Source organism: Xiphias gladius, chromosome 14, assembly GCF_016859285.1.
Source record: "Xiphias gladius isolate SHS-SW01 ecotype Sanya breed wild chromosome 14, ASM1685928v1, whole genome shotgun sequence".
NCBI classification, from domain to species: Eukaryota; Metazoa; Chordata; class Actinopteri; order Istiophoriformes; family Xiphiidae; genus Xiphias; species Xiphias gladius.
The window spans coordinates 7,726,954-7,745,099 of record NC_053413.1 but is presented as its reverse complement, the minus strand read 5'-3'; the positions used below and the strand labels follow the sequence as shown (position 1 = coordinate 7,745,099).

The following is an 18,146-nucleotide window of genomic DNA, read 5'->3' as shown; positions in this document are numbered from 1 at the left end:
AGATTTTTTGATGTATTTTTCCTGCTTTTACAGCAAAAAATTGTTTTCAATTAATTTCTCTTCAGTATGAATATCGGTTAGAACACTCTTGAAACTTTTTACATCATCATTACATTGGTGTAAGTTGATTTGAAAAGTGTTCAAAGCATTACCTCACAACTATAATCAAACTGACAAAAAATACAGACTAAACAAGTCAAGCAAGTTTCGGGAGTCTGCTAATTGATTTTACACTGTGCACAAATGAATTGAAATCAATGGCTTGGTAGAATGTTGAGAAAAATACAAAAAAACCTTAAACTGATAGCATGCATTTTAGAATGCTCAGCACAAATGTAAAGTAAAAGATTTGTTGTTAAAGATAAAAATGGGCTTATAATATAGTGTGGTCTTTTACACTCTCATAAACATTTACAAGTCATCTTATGTAACCAAAATAACACAGTCTGTGGTGTGCAAGAGCTCTATTAAAGCTCTTTGCTAACATGTTTCCATTTTTTGATAGTGTACCATCCATTGCCTGCAGTTTGTGTAACACAACAGCAGAGGAACATCTGTCAATCTCAACAAAGTGTTTTCCTTCTATCCTGGGCGGGACTGAGGCAGCAGGTTTCCATGCCCACAACAGACTGGTCAAGGGCTGATGCCCTTGAAACTGTCTTTACAATCAGCCATAATCCTTGACGCACAGTGGCTTTAAGATATGAGGGGATAAGCATTTGCCTGAACTCTACAGTGGGCGTGATGAGAAACAGCCAGGACTTTTGAGCAAATCATTTATCACAAACTTGTTAACCATCTAGGCTGAAAATATCATTTGAATATGTGTGTATGCATGTGTGCCCACTTGTGTCTGCGATGTATTTGTGTGCATGTGTGTCATCATAACGTATCCAAAGCTTTAATTTGGAAATCTACTCAGGGATTACTTGTTGGAATACACTCAAAAGATTAAGCATCCTCTATGTTTTACGTCCTCCATCCTGACCTGCTTAATATCTTGCCTGTCTCCACAGCCAGCCTCAGAAAGTTCCATCTGAAACGTCACAGAAGTTAAAAGACTGTCTCATTTTGCCAACAAAAACATAAGCTACCCTATGGTTACTTTGACCTATAACCTGGCAACCATGTCATGAAGCTGTGTCACTCTGTCTTTTATCTGACATCAATCTAACTGCAAAGAAATAAAAATATGCAATACATGCCCTATTCTTGGACACGACAGAACAATGTTAAAATCAAAGGGAAACAAAAGGACTAATCCTTGTTCTTTTGTTATTCAAATAGTATTCTAATAATATCCAAATAGCTATAAACACACAAAAAAATAAAACTAATGTGAATGTCACTCAATGTGGATCACATTGGCTGTTTGAGCTCCACAAATGGCAGAAATACAAACAACAGGCAATAAATCTAAAAAAGTCCAATGCAGTGGCTTGTAGGTAAATTCTGGGATAGCTGGGTAGGTCATATTGTTACTAGTCTGATCTTACTGACCCACTATTTAAGCGAGTTTAATGATGTCATTTCCCCTTGAATGCCCTCAAATGTATCCTCTTTTCGCTCTGACTTGAACACACATTACTGAATCAGATTTTACTTCTTGGGGGATTAAGTTCCTGTGTTTTTGGAGGAGAGGTTACAGAGTGAGATTAAAGACTGAAGGGTTGACTGCACTCTGATGCCAATAAAAATGTGTGACTACCTCTACTGTGTGTACACGCTTTTTGTTTATTCATTAAAATATTCTATTACTACCCCATGCAAAAGAAGAACACTTAAAAAAAACACTTAAAAATTATCTCATGAAAAGATTCAAGAAGGACATCTAGGTTTCTACCATCCAAATTAAAGAAACTTTTGCCATGGCAGAAGAATTTAATATCTAATGTTCAATGACTCACTAGTTAGCTTGTGAAGAGGAGAACTACAGACAGTCTGTGGTAGCTGTTAGCCTAATCTTGGCTAACCCAGGGGGATAGCAGTCTTTTTTTATTCAGTTGTTTTCACTTGCACTTTAACTGTCTCTGTTTCTTTAGTAGTAGCATTTTGACATGAGATACATGTATACGCTAACGTCAGTTATATCAATTAACACAAAATATCCTTGAAAGTTGGCCACTTAGTTAACCTTCTACGTAGCTAACATTAACACTAACGCTAATAATCAAGAGAAAATTTCCAACTTTGGTGGGTCACTAAGCAGCATATGGTAAGTATAGTAATGTAGAAACTGCTCCATGAGTATGCCTTTTCTCAGATTTGATAAAGTATGTTTTCTTGAAATCAGTTTTGCTAATGTTAATGCAACATACATAAGCAAACTAGTAAGCTAGCAACTGGAGGATGCTATGTAGGCTACCTCTCATTTTACTGACATAACATGTTCAACATTACTCACAGTTATTAAATTTGATGGGTCATCAAGCAGTATATGGTAAGTTTAGTAATGTAGAAATAGCTGCACGATTATACCGTCTCTCACATTTTTATAGAAGAGGGTTTTTTTTTTTTTTTTGGTCCTTAGTTTTGCTAATGTGAATGCTAACTAACATTGGCTATACCTGTAAACTAGCAAAAGTGGAGTATGCTATGTAGATTATTATTATTAAATGTAACATTACTCAGTTATTAAAATAAAATGTATCCACCTAAAGCTGCTTAAAAACCTACAAACTAAAAACTTGTGAAATTATAGCCTATAAATGATATGTAAACAAATACTTGAATACATAGCCTGACAAATTGTAACTAACAGTGGATCACCTGGTTTCTGTAACTTTGCATTTGATAAATGTGGCTCAGTTTTAGGCCAGATGTCTTTTCTTTGTATCAGCAAGTTTAATCCGATGTCTATTTGTCTGGATTTAATCAATGAATTAGTATTAACTTCTGTGCGTCATCACTACTCGTCATAGTGATTTTAGAAAAAACTTCCCTGCAAAAGCTTAATATCATCACCGTTTTTTGTTATTTGCTATCAGCCATTATCTTGTATCATTAACAAGAACACCTAATGGAAGCCATTTGTTGAAGCTGCAGGATTTCAGATTCACACAGATGGGTATTTAGTTCACTATAACCCTTGAACTGGGCCTGGCATGGGCAGAGTCATCTGTTGTGCTTGTTTCAAAAGCATTTGGATTTATAGGATTATTCAGTGCGTAGGCTGAGTAGCAATATTTGGATGGTTTTACATTGTGCCTTTGACTGGGAACAAAATCCATCACTTTACAGATGAAATGTCATCAATATACTATATGTCGCCATTTACAGACACCTCATCTGAGAAAGTTAGATATACTGAGACTTTATATTTAACTTTCTTTTCTTAACATTAGATCATGCATCTATCCATTAGCTATACTGCTCATCCTTTGAGGGTTGCATAGGTGGGGGGTAGGGGAGGGGGGCTTGAGACGATCCCAGCTGACACTGGGCAAGAGATGGGGCCAGTCTATCACAGGGACGACATACAGAGACACACAACCAGTCATGCTCACTTTCACACCTATGGGCCACAGTGCTAACCACTTCACCACCGTTCCACCCAAAATTAGATCAATTTTATCATTTAAAAAAAGGTTTTTAAAACAATTAAACCAAGTGTTTCTGGTACATCACAAAGATCAAAACAACTTTAGACTTGAAGACATAAGTACAGTATTTTCTCTCAACAATAACAGAGTATCAATCAGAAGTGATCCGGTCCGCTCTGGTTAACCTAATCATGTCATAGAGCTTTTGAAATGATGAAATCTCCAAAGATCCCCCTCTCTCCAGCTGGCAACTCCATGTTTCTCAGTAAAGGGTTCCAGTGGAGCTGGGGTGATTATCCGCACCACATGTCGTCTTGTGTACAGCCTGTCTCATGCTACACCCCTCCCTCTGATAGGATCATTCCTTTATACATTAAGTCACAGATTGAAAATATGTAGCCGAAAGTACATTATCTATTGATGTATCTGTTTTATCTTGTCCTGTGAAAACTATCTGCAACAAGCCTGGTGCTCAAGCTACTATATCCAATTATATACATTACATGCATGAGATCAACAGCCATTACACACTAAACATTTTGATATTATGTAAAAGCAGGACACTCACTTACCCTGCATCACTTCCATATCCACATATTAAGGCATCCTTTGCTCCTTCAACTTTGTAAAAATTATCTAAGGAAAAAGGAACAGGAAGTTAAACAAACAAAATTTCATTTTATCTTTTAACTTCATTGGATAATACTGGTACTATACAGTAATCAGAGCATTGTACATGTGCGAACAACAAATGTGATTTGTTTTCAGCCGACCTTCACTGCTGAGGAAGTCTGCCCTGGAGCTCCAGGTTCTGTTGTTACAGATGAAGGATGCATTGGGGCTGTAGGAAGAGTTGACGCAGTGTGCAAGGCTGCGGACGCACTTTTGTCGCAGGAGCCCCATGAAAAGCTGCAGGCCAATGAGGGCAAAAACACTGAGACAGAAGACAGTTAGGATCATCACATCTGCCAGCTTCTTCACAGATTGGATCAGGGCACCGACGATGGTCTTCAGACCTTAATGGAGGAGACGACAATATTTTGAACATTTGGTTTTACAGTGATTTTACTGGCATGATTGGAAACCAGAGACAAGACATAGAAAGATGGCCATGAGGTTTGATCTGATAGGCATCTTACCTGGGATAACTGAGATGGTCTTCAGGGCTCGTAGTACTCTGAAGGTTCGTAATGCAGAGACGTTTCCAAGATCTACAAATTCTGTCACATATCTGGAATTTTATATGAAGGTAAGGAGATTAAACGAAGAAGGTCCTCTGTATGGTCACCGGGGTTAACAACATCTCTTTAGTCTACTTAACAGTGTGTGTGTGTGTGTATATATATATATATATATATATATACACACGCACACACACACACACACACACATACATACACATACACACACATATATATATCATGTCTTCATAAATTAATTTCAATAAAATAACATTATGGGTTTCTACTGAAAGTATTTTATTAGTTTAGTTTCTCGGTTTCATTCAATCATCCTTAAAAATCATGCAGACTTACAGTGAACTAATGAATAAACAAAAAATGAATAGTCCTCATAGAATGTGTCAGTGGCTTCACTTAAAGAGGTACTGCACACTTAAACTTGTTTCTTGAGCTGTAAACCAAATGATATGTGTGTACTGTGATGAGACACATTAATGCTAGTGTTGATATTGACATTTCTTTCCAAAGTTATAAAAATCTGCATTTCATCGGTTGAAAATGGCTGAACATGCCTTATACTGTATAAATCATACTCAGCCCTGTAAGGCCAATGCTGACACTGAGTCAACTGTTTGGGACTTAGTTATGTCATGATATTTTATATTAGAAAAAAAAAAAAAGAATGTTAACAGCCTCTAATCAGAGGTGGGCAGTCCACATCCCCCAGCACCCGTCTTTGAGTGGGAGTCTGTGAAACCGCTCTCGTTTTCAAATATATACTTATCGAGACTCATCATTCACAGGAGTTTATGCTATTTTTTGCTAACCCTCTACTTAGTATTTTTCAATTTTCATGCAATGGTTTGGACTTGTGCTTTTGATGGCTGTAGAAGCACCACCGGAATTCTCTGTAGGTTCATTACTACAAGCAACTCTTTACACATAAAAGTAATCATGTGATCCATTGTTACGATAAAAATATTGATTATAGTCACCTTAAGAGTTTAAATTACAGAACAGTGGTGGAAGAAGTATTCAGATCCTCTACTTAAGTAAAAGTACCAATACAACAACGTAAAAATACTCCATTACAAGTAAGTCCTGCAAGAAAATGTCTATTTAGTAAAAGTCATTTAGTATTTAGTATAAGTTTTAGCAGGAAAAGTATGAAAAGTAAAAATACTGGTTTGGTCCCTCTGTCTGATACATATTATCTGACATCATTAGATGATTACTAATGAAGCATCAAGGTATAAGCAGCAGGTTACTTTTGTAGCTGCTGGAGGTGGAGCTGGAGCTACTGTGAACTACTTTCTTTACAATTTTATATATAGGAACACCAAGTTCTGATACACACATCTGTTTTCAGTTTTTGGACTTTTTCTCTAATCGTTGATTACTGGTGAAATATCGGATCGTTTGAAAATGTATTGAAATTCAACCATGTGAAACGTTTAGGGGGAAAATCACTATTTGGTGGAGCTGTTAACAACTCAGACAACTAAAATGTGACCCCAACTACACACTGGTTTTTGTAAGACAACAGAAGCCAAAAAGGTTCCAAACCACAGGTTTCATCTTTAATTTTGTTAATGTGTTGTGTTTTATATTATCCATTGTGTAAAATCTTCATCTTAAAAGTAACAATAAATAAATAATAATAATAAATAAAGCTGTCAAATACATGTGGTGGAGTTGAAAGTCTAATATTTCCATCTGAAATATAGTGGAGTGGAAGTATACAGTAGCACAAAATGGAAATACTCAAGTAACGTACAAGTACCTCAAAATTGTACTTAGAGTACTTGAGTAAATGTACTTAGTTACTTTCCACCACTGCAACGGAACAGCATGCGTTTGGTAACCGTGAGAAGAAATGACAGATGAATTAGCTGACTGACCCATAATTAATCAAAAACAAATTAATCGCTGGAGGTAATGAGAGAGACAGTACACCCGGTACAAGTGATTTTGTCTCGCTGTTTCCAAACAAAGCAAATGTCCTATCAGGATGATTGGTCTCCGACAATGCAGCTGGATTGAGAGGTCACCTGTCTAATCTGCTACCTGCATCATGGGTAGTGAATCATGGCACAGAGATCTCTGACCTCCACAATAGGCTTATCGTTCATGGTGTTTCAAATCGCCACTCAGGATGACTGACTGACTACGGTCACTTTGACATTACTATAAAATACTGAAAGAAGGGATAGGTTTTGGTCCTGCACATTATTACAGTTTTTATTACAGTCTGCACAAAAACTGTCCCACAAGACAGAACCTGAGCACTGAATTTAGGTGGACTTTTTAAATTAAATGTTTCACTGGTAGTTTCTATACACACATTTGCACAATATAGCCACAGCTACTGGAAAATAAATGTCAAGTAAGATTGATAATCTGTCCAATGATATTGTTACTTACGCCATGACAATGACAGTGAAGTCCAGCCAGTTCCATGGGTCTCTCAAGAAGGTAAACGGCAATAGACAGAATCCTCTCGCTAATATCTTTATCGCAGACTCAAAAGTGTAAATGGCAGTGAAAGTATACCTAGAAAAATATTCATTTAGGAGGAAGAACATGCAGTGTCAGCACTGAATACAATTTTGCACAAGAACAGAATTGAGCAGATTTGAAATCAGACCTGACCATGAAAGCCATGAAAAAATGAATAATGTGCAAACACTCTTAGCCCAAAATTCACCAAACGCCACAAATATTTTGCAGTAACATAATATCAATGACTGATTGTGTACAGGTAATGAATGAACACATCTGAACAGTTTAAAAAATAACATAAGTAAACATACGGGTAACAAATACATTCAAGTTTTCACAGAATTAAAAAAAAACTCCAGTGGTTCATTCATTTACCAAAAATAAAGTATTAATTGTTTCGTTTACGGTGTTCCTTTTGGGGTCTGCCAGCGTCCAAATGAAACCCTGAAGCCACCGTCAGTAACCAGTTAGCTTAGCTTACCATAAAGACTGTAAACAACTATCCTGGCTCTGTTTGAACTCCCAAGGTAACAAAATCTGCATACTAACAACTCTGAAGCTCATTAATTAATGTCTTATACCTTGCTTGTTAAATCTGTACAAAAATTGAATCGTAAAAAAGATCATTTCAGGTTTCATGAGGCGCAATGTGCTGGAGAATTTCTTAGCCCAGAGCAGTAACTTCCTGAAGTCTCTGCTGGTTACTTGGCAACCTCACAGTGACAACAAGGATTTGGATTTGGTTACCTTTGGACAGAGCCAGGCTAGCTCTTTCCCTGTTTTCGGTCTTTAAACTAACCTAAGCCATTTGGATACTGGCCATTAGCGTCATATTTAATGTAAATAAATGAGAGTGGTATCTATCTGTATCTATCTCTATAAAGTAAACTGTTTCTCTTTTCACATTTATTATAAGTAAATTTATAAAACTGCATGAAGTACATTAACAAATTAAAAGTCTTTGTTAATGCAGATAGCATGCTACATGCTAAAATACCTCTGACCCAATGATGATAACAACTTAGCCTCTTTCACATCATGCATAGCAAAATATTTCTTAAGACTTAAGTGATGTTCATTCCACACCGCATGCTTCTTGTTTTATTTTAATATGCATATGTGGCGTTCTGAGTACATTAAATATTACATGCATCATATTACTTACATGTGAACTGATTCTGCAGTCATCACTGACAAAGCAACAAACCCCAGCAAAGCTCCACATTAGAACACATGTAGCACAGTTTTTGTCCCAGACACACTATTTAGGATGAGACAACAGCATTTACTTACTCCAGGTACTTGGTCCATGGTGCCGGGTCAGACATGGCCATGAAGAAACAGTTGGTCAGTATAGTGAACATTATGAACAGGCTAAACAATGTGAAGAAGAAGTTAAGGAAAGTGTACCTTGATGTAGTAATGTACAGTCAGTTACAGTTTTTGACACAGACACAATAACACAGTCACAATGTTTCTCATAATCCTATGAAATATATCCATTAGGGTGAACCATCATTCTGTGTGCCAAAGGAGTTACAGTAAATGCAGATTATAGAAAATGTAAGTAAATTCAATTTAACGTTAAATCAGTGATATAATTCTTTCTTATGGATGAATGAAACCATAAAGTCTGTCAACTGCCAACTTTGAAAGATAAAATAATTCTAAACTTTAAAATATTCCTGGATAAAATTATTAGTAAGAATAACTGTCCAAAACTTTCCTTCAACTACCTAAATTACGTAATATAATTTTTACTGAAAAATAAACACATACATTTGGTATTAAGACTCTTTCAGTATATAGTTCAGAGTATATTATTGTCAGTTAAAGTTATTTATGTGATGCTTCAGTTTCAGATAATTAATAACAGTTGACAGATGTATTGAATAGATGTATTGATCAATAGATGCTTTGTAACTTATAACAGAGATCCAGAGGAAAGATTCCCTCCTGCATGTACGAATCAGCTGTCTGAGAACTAATAGGCAACCATCACATGATGTGAAATCTCCTTGCTCTTATTTCATTTCAGAGATTAAAAGAGGGATATGAGGGGATTTGTTTTGCAATGCCAGAGTGGACCATTATAAAGCTGTTTCAAAAATGGGACTATGGAAAAATCCAATAGAAACCTACTGGGGGAAATCGTTAAATATTAGAAATTGGCTAATCTGACAGTATGAGATGCAGGGAACTGTTTCTATACTTTTTACAACATAAAATTTTTATTTCGGTGGAAATATTACACAGGGTTTTGTTCTTAGCAGGCTCCCTGAAAATTACCATTAAATATCCTCATATCAAATCTCGATCTATATTTTAGTCATTTTCCCCAAAGAGCATGTTGACCTACAAGTGCTATACTGTATTCCTACTTTTTCTAATAAATATTTTTTTAAATAACAAACCAACTAAAGTGACAGGTAATGTCATCCACCAAGAAATAACCAACCATGATTATTTGACATGGCTGTGGCAGGAATAGACACAGCATCTGGGCAATCCAAAGGATATGAATGCACTAAAATTTTTAGGGCGATTGATCTGATGAAGTGAAATGGAGTAAAGATGTAAAGTGCAGAAGTGGCACTGAATCTGAAGATGGCCTTCCCTTTATTAAGTACTATAAAAGTCTGCAAAAGAAAGAGAGAAAAAAAACAGATATCATTCATGAGAAAAGTCACATCCTTCAAATATTAGTGTTCAAAATCTGTAAATAAAACAAAATGTAACAAGTCATCAGAATGTAAATACATTTCCAAAACCAGTTTTCCCATCACATACAGGCACATGTTTTTGTTAGGTCTGCAGAGAGACTCAACTTTTCTTTACCCAGCAGGGATGATATTATAGCTACTGTGTTGAGTCTACCACTCTGTCTACCATCTGTGTTAACTTCCAACAGAAGCACTTCTGCCTCTAAGAAAGCAGTGACTGCCCATACACATAGCAAGCAGGGCCAGTTGAGATAATGGAAGCAACTCCAAAGCAGGCTGAACCAACAGATGTGGCATTTATTTAAATATTTTTTCGTCTTTGGATAATCCTCCCATCCAGCAGCCCATCACATGCCAAAACAAAGAGACCCTGAGAATGACTGCCACGTCCTTTTTCATCTCTCCATAAGCGGCCCATTAATGGGTAGCAGCCTGATCTACCGACTCTGCAAATCAAAACTTGCTAATCCTATTTCTGTGCTCACAAGAGATCTAAGGCGAGGCAGTCAATGCTTCACCTCAGCTAGCTGCTCTAAAACATCACTTGGTGAATACAGTGAAAACATCAGCTGATCTGAAGAATTATTACATATCACGTTTACAAGTCGAGATGAGAGTTGTATTAATTTTTGATTATTTCATATGCAGCTGATACTAGTCATATGCCTGCAATTTATCATGAGTTACCAGTTTGCACCACCACTAACTATTTTCTGAGCTGATGTCATTGTCAGTGAATTTACCATCAACTGCTAAATTTTAGTTATCAAGGAATAACAATAATTGAGTGAAATAACTTTTTTTTTTTAATTTGAGGGATTTGTGTGTTAACAGAAACAGTTTTTTTGTAACTGTAGACAAATCCTACAGATATGTGCTGTTTTAAAGTTACCATCAAATATACAGTACTGGACAAATAAGAAACACGCTTTTGAGACATTCCAGTGAAGCCTAAAACATTTATGCCATGAACAATTTAGGTGCAAACTGAGGCCTTACAACTTACACAGCTTAATTTAAATAATATTGCTCAAAAGATCAGTCAGAGTACTTCCCCTCAATACGTTATAGTCGTTATCTGTAATATCTACCAATTAGGTTTCTGAAACAGTAAAGCTACAGCAAAAAATAAAAAAGTCTAAATTGCTTCTACTAACAAGCATTACATGTGTAATGATACATCTTATTCCTATGAGCCAAAAACTATTAAAAACACATCAGTGAGACACATTGCTGTACAGCATGACATTTCTTCATTGCCATGAATATGGGCACTGTAGTTTATTATTTAGTCAATCCCGCATGTCGTGCTGCTGTAAATACTCTGTGGAGCACCAAATGTATATTAATCCCTGACTGAAAATAGTCCTCAGTACAGTGTCCATCTGTTTTAGTAAATTACTGTATAAACTGTATATCTGTGACCTTTGAAAGATTTCGTCTTCAGTATGAACAAATGGGCTTCCTTACCCTGTCTGTGGCAATCAAGGAAGTCAGAAAGTATTGAGAGACAGACTAACACAAACCTTCAGATTAGAATGTCGAATGATTAATTTTATCACCTCTGGAGTCCTTTGAGACTGAACTGACTGAGAACTATATTTTCTCAGTTTGTCCTGCTGTTTCCCTCACTGATTTTGAAATGTCAAACTAAATATATTACACATTAGGATGCGTGGTCTTAAGCTTTTGTTCTAAAAAAGAAATGATATCTCAAACATCAGCTGTTTTGTTTCACTGTACAGCAACTTGTTAAGCCAAAAAATGGTCAGACATGAGTTTAGGGTTTGTCCTAACCTGATTTCATGGTGTAACTTGACATTAAGTTACAATGATACAATATGGAGTTAAATCCATGATATATCATCAGTTACCTGAGGAGCTTATGTTGTTTAGGGATAACTTGGATTGGAATGGAGTCACATGCCTGACCTCTCTTTACGCACGAAAAACTTTCACCCGCGCTAGTACATATGTAAAGACAGTTATATACAAACACATATAGAACATTGCAGTCAGTTATCGTCCAGACATACTGCCATGTATACTGTGTGCACATCCACAGTAACACATTTGTAGCAGCTATTCAACCCCCATCCGCAACACATACAGAGACCGAAGCTCTCACCCTCTGGTTCTTGTAGTAAAACGGATCAATGTCTTCCAGTGGCACCCCGATAAGTTCTGGAGGGATGTCACCGAAGATTCGTGGCAGCTGCTTGCCTGCCTCCAGGTCGGCCCTGGGTTTGGGTGGCTCTGCATTCGTGTAAGCCTCGTGGCAACCCTTGGCGTTCTTGGCCTGCTCATCCGCAATCCGCTGCTCCATGGCAGCCAAGGATTCGCGAGTGAACCGCCGCAAGCCATCAGGACCCGTTGGTAACAGCATGGCTGCCATCTTTTCATCCTGATTCTCCTGTACTAGAATTTACTTACAGCTAGAGGAGCAAAGACATAGGAAAATAAGGGATGGAAGGAGGTAAGAGAAAAAAGTAATCTAATTCAATCATACAGACTTATGGAAGACAACAGGCTGCTTGGATGTCTTTTTGTATCAGGAGTAAGTACAAGGAATTAAGGGTATTCATAAGTTTTCAAATGCTTCAAAGCTGCTTTAATCAATATTTTTTATAATGGATGAAATAACTATATAATGTATGATGTGAAAAAGTCGCTTGTAGCTACAAACCCAAATTATCACCAAACTCTGCATTTCCCTTACCTTTGTGGAGCGTTTTAGTATCTTTCAACTCAATTTCTTGGTTTTGCTTCATTGTTCACAGTTCACTTTGAGTCTCACTGCTTCTGTTAGCGTACTTTCCGGCAGCAGCAGAAACTATGCTAACAAATGTAAGAGCTTTTTTCATTGAAAAAACCCACTGTACAATACCTGCCCAGTACCAAACAGCTAACAGACAAGGTTTGCAGCTAGTGAGTAAACATTACCCACTAGCCGCGCTTAGTTGCTGAAGAGCCAGAGTTTTAGCTCATGACTTGGTGGAGAGCAAAATAGATCTAAATGGAGAGAGAATATTGGATTTACATCAATCATTTTGTCACAAACATAACTCCAAATGAATGCTAGTGGTGCTCCATGGCCCTTTTAATGTGGAAATAACAGCTAATGTTTGCTAACATGTTAGCTATATCAACTCTATAAGGTTAGAATAATTACAATATGTAAGTGTTGTATTTACATTTTGTTGTCCTTCATCAAGTAGGCAATAAATCAATTATTGCAGGTTTAAATCCTCTATATATAGAATTTGAAATTTTGAAAAAATAACAACAACCCAGCGACACTAATGAACGAGCAGGAAGTAAAACATTGAATGCACCAGTTTTTACCAGGCTTGACTCAGTACGTACCATCAGTATGATTAAATTATGATCATAGTAACAAGTGCTTACAATATAAAAGTGATTCTGTATAAACATGTCTGAATGAGTTTTGCAAATTATCTAATCTCTAATCTCTTGCAAGGAAATCCGGATGGTCCCGTAACACGGGTCAAGTCAAAAAATGATTTTCGTAGTGGAAGATGGTACCGAGGGAGGTCCAGAGACAATATATAAATTCTTTACCCTTCCCACCGGCAACTTCTGTTGTCCAGCTGTTTCGGTAAAACTAGGGCAACCATAGTTCTGAGTCAGAGGGATTAAGCCCACAGTCTGTAGCTCTGACCAGGGGTTTTCACCAGTGATGATTTAGCATGGTGATCGCTTTTTGTTTGCCTCTGCTGAACTGAAGGAAACTGGAGGGCCTGGACATCAGCCTGCCAACAAACTTAAAGATGTACTCTGTAATTTTTATGGACACACTCAATAGAAACATCAAATGCCAAAATGTCAGCTCTATAAAAAAAAAAATCACTAAGAAGAAGAATTATAGACACTACAAGATAACTGTCACTGTTACAAAATGTCAACACTATCATTTCACATAGTTACATTAAGTTACATTTGGGGTTTTTTACCACTTGATTCTTGTAATATCCATGAAGAATGTTCTAGTAATATCTTTCAAGGACATTACTGCAGGTGGTGGCTGCAATAACAGCAGCATGCAGATCAAGTTGGGGTTCAACTTAAACTCACATTAGGGTTTTTTTTGGGGGGCTTGGTAATTTGGGATCAGCAGACCAAGCTGTAAACACCACAATCGCCTTATAAAGTTGCGCTCTCCATCCACTCCTGAGAGGAATATTTTGCTCTTTAGTAGCCCAATGTTCCACTGTGTTCACCAGCTAGTCATTAAATTTGTCTGTCTATTGTTTGGTCCTGAGCAGGTAGCGTACATTTGATTGTTTTGAGCTCTTTTAGTGAAAACAGCTACCTGCTGTGAGGTTGAGAGCTGTGAGAGTTGACCAACATTAAAGGTGTGGGCTGTTAAAACCAAAACAACGAGCTGATATATACTTAAAATGCTCCATAGAGCTGAGGGGAACTGCAAAGTCACGTAATACTTCTCTGTGGGATCATTACTACAAGCGACCCCTTTGACACTAAACACAATCATTTCATCCATTGTTCACATAAAAATATTAAGTGCAGCTTTAAATAAAAAGTGAACACTAAAAGTCCTATCCATCTGATTTTATACGATAAAAAACACAAGAGGAAAAAAAACAGAAAACACATAATATGTTGAAAATGCTGGGAATAGCTTCAATTTTTAACTTTTAAAAGTTCGCTGTTGGGAATTATGACATTAAACTCCTAAAGGGCAGCTTTAAAGGTCGTGGAATAGTGAAATATTGATCAGCAGCCTGATGATGAGTTGAGATTCCAGTACAGATTGTGGGATTACGGTAAACATCTGTTGCACAAATATTTTATTGTCACTGCATTTTAAGTAATTCTACTAGATTTTTTTTTTTAACAAGGCATTAGGCAGAAAAACCGAAGTTGTATAATAATTTTTAGTATTCCTCTTGGTTGATTCAGGGAACAACAGGTTATTTGTACCAGAAAAGTTACACCTTGAAACGCTACATGTGAATGTCTAAGATCCGGCTCAAAGGAGCACATTTGCTTTGTTCTTATTGGCAAACTTTGCTTATCTGTACTAAAAAAAAAACAACAACAACAAAAAAAAAAAAAACAGCAACAGTTTGCAGGTAATCTAATCAGAGACCAGTATCTAAATAAAGACAGTACCAAAGGCCTTCCCACTAACAAATATTCACTCCCTCATTTTAGCCAGTGACAGAGACTGACATTTTAATAACTGAAATAGCTTTCCAAAGAGAGGATTACATCTCTATGCCCCCCTTTTGACAGAGAAACACTATTGTATCCTTTTCATATTGACTAAGCTCTGGGAGTTTTCCATCTCCTCCTGTCCTGAAATGCATTGATCCCTTCACACGTCCAGCCAGACGCTAGTTATCTGCTTTCACTTGATCTGCTTATTTGGCCCAGGTTGATCTCAGATCAGCCCGTCTCATATACTGAATCCAGTGCTTTCCCATTTGCTATCATAATAAATAGGTTAAGGTCCATTTGCAACGTCATAAAACAGATAAATAGGTTCAAAGCAATGATATTTATGTCATGATGAGACAGGATGTGACGAATCGTTCATGGGCAGCCACAGTATTTCTTCAATAAAAAGTAACACACACTGTAGCGTACCTATTCAAACTGTATATGCATACTGTTAATCTACAGTGAAATGCAGAATGTCTACCAGGGTACACAGTTTCCATTTGCATGCCTACCTACTTGAGGGAGAAAATGGTGGTAAAGAATTACACAGCAAAGGGGGGAAAAATATTTTAGTTAAATGAAATTTAATTTCCATAACAGCCAGATGTGATATCGTCATCATCACGGCAAATAATTATGATAATTAGATTGAAAGTAGAGCAGCGCCATGGCATGGCAGTTTTGACATGCAGGCACAAACGCACACACACACACATACACACACACACACACAACTTGACATGTGTTCTGCAATACCGTTTTAAATTCTCATAACTGAAAGCTGAAAAATAATTAAAATGACTTTCTGCTAAGAGTTAGGCTCATCAGCTACCACCAATGTGTCCATGAGCAAGGCAATGATCCACCAGCTGCTCTGTGTCCACCATCTTGCTTTGACAGCAGGTGTACAGGACAGCAAATGAAAATGTTAAAATGATTATATAATTTATAAAACATTTATCCTCCAAAAGGCAAAATAAAGCACTTACTGCATGTTTTACCTCCTTGTCATTTAATGGAAGAGGGACAGTAAAGCTGCCTTAGATATTTTTGTGTTAATAGGGATGATTGACAAATTATTTAATGATAATAATACTGATTATGCTATGAGCCAGCAAACAATAATGAAACTAATACAACGATCAGCTATAGATGCAGAGTAGTATTAAAATATACAATATATTTCATCACTTGAAACTACCATATGTATATTTTATATAAAAAGCATGCAACACCTCCCTGGTTTTGTTGCTGAGGTTTGGTCCATGCATACTGTATCTAATTTACTCGTGAAACTCTATAGATGATGAAATACATTAATGAAAGATAACAAGACTTTCAACACTAACTTCTTTCCAATGCCACAGTGGAGTCAGTAGTAGATTCTAACCCTATAGATAGTGAAAACATAAATCAAAGTACTCGGTTGTGATTGTAAGTAAAGAGCACTAATTTCCTTTGAACATATTGAGACGTCTGATATACAGTATAAGGTTAAGCCCTAGTGAGTGGATATAAGTAAATGAAATGAGACAATAAGAGAATTTATAACAAATCTACCTCTGCAACCAAAAGTAACTTTAAAAAAGACTGTAAGTTTTAATAACACCACCAAAACATTTAGGACCATTAAAATCAATCCAGTGTGCTGAAGGAAAAATTCTGATGTTTGGAACTGTATGTTGATTTGATGTTTCTTGTAACCTTCAGGAGTACCACAGTCCTCCTGGGGTAAAAGCTGTACTGAGTCATGAATGGTGTTAATGCAAACGGGAAACTAATGTTATATACTTATGCCTCTCAGGGCCTCAGAAAAAATAGATTTTCTTTAATTTGACAAATCTATCTTTACTTTTATTGTAATTGGCCACAGAAGAAAACCTCCTTTCATTTTTACAAATAGAAGCAGTTTATGTGGTAAAATACAGAGTCCAAAATAATTCCTTCCTTTTCCTCTCTCATTAAAAGAGCAAAAAGCTTGATGCTAGAAGACGCACTGTGTCCGTAAGACACAGTTACGAAAAAAAAAGATTACTCAGTGCATCTCTTAAAACGGAATGAAATTTCTTGTGCTGTTTAGGCTCGTGTAGAACATGATTTGTTATCAAGACTTCATTGACAGTAAAGATGAAATTCATAAATGTAACTAGAATCTTTACATTTTCAGCTTTTCGTGTCACAGTCCCATTACGGGGGAAGTTACTGATTACAACTTAAAAGATGTTCTGAAATGCATGTGAAAATTGTAATTAAGTGCTGTAGCAGTCACTTCAACTCCAAATCATCTTTTTTATTTCACACATTCTTTTTCCCTCGCCAAAACCTAGTGCATACATTACCCACAATTCCACCCATCCACTGACAGCTGGGTCGGATATTTAGGTGTGTTGCTAGTAGCAGAGGCCTGCTATGCTCAACCAGATTGTTGTTATTTTTCTACATCTGTTACACTCACTATTTCTAATAACCGGACTGCTTTGCTGTGTCAACTTATATTCCAAGACGACTTCAGCAGGAACGATTACTGTTACATAGATACTACAGAGGGACAAACTAAAGCTTGTTGTACTTTATACTGATTGTGGACCAGATCACCTGACCCAACCTTGACATATGGTCTGATCCCATCATCATTTTTTGTCCTTCGCCCTTAATGTTGCCATATAAATTAGTTATCGAGGGTAGCTCTTACAAATGTCAATACTGTTTCTCTTACTTTGTCACTTGATTATCATTAAGTTTATCTAGTTACTGAAATTTCTTCTGATGAGCTGTCACAGATTTTTCTTATCTGCGGTTTTTGCCAAATTCTCTTTTCTTAACATTTAAAAAGCCAGAAAAACACATATTTAATCTTTCCTGTGAATATCTTGGATTTAATATTACAGATTGTATCTTTAAAATAGGACAAGTGTGATCACCTCATCGTCATTATGGTCATTATGTAATATGTACTATTTCTAAAATTTTGGCTAAATGTACCGAAGTAT

The 18,146-nt window shown here is 36.6% G+C and overlaps 1 protein-coding gene across 1 annotated transcript in view; it reads right to left on the bottom strand.

Moving 5' to 3' along the window:
- Positions 1-18,146, bottom strand: part of LOC120798554 (sodium channel protein type 4 subunit alpha B-like) — a 43,493-nt gene that overhangs the window by 23,434 nt on the left and 1,913 nt on the right. Inside the window, exons 2-8 of the mRNA XM_040142909.1 lie at positions 12,077-12,383; positions 9,746-9,864; positions 8,519-8,608; positions 7,148-7,276; positions 4,682-4,773; positions 4,316-4,558; positions 4,115-4,178 (exon numbers count right to left, since the gene is read on the bottom strand). Of these exons, the coding sequence (XP_039998843.1) occupies positions 4,115-4,178; positions 4,316-4,558; positions 4,682-4,773; positions 7,148-7,276; positions 8,519-8,608; positions 9,746-9,864; positions 12,077-12,343 (1,004 nt within the window). The 5' untranslated portion in view covers positions 12,344-12,383. The remainder of the gene's footprint in view (positions 1-4,114; positions 4,179-4,315; positions 4,559-4,681; positions 4,774-7,147; positions 7,277-8,518; positions 8,609-9,745; positions 9,865-12,076; positions 12,384-18,146) is intronic.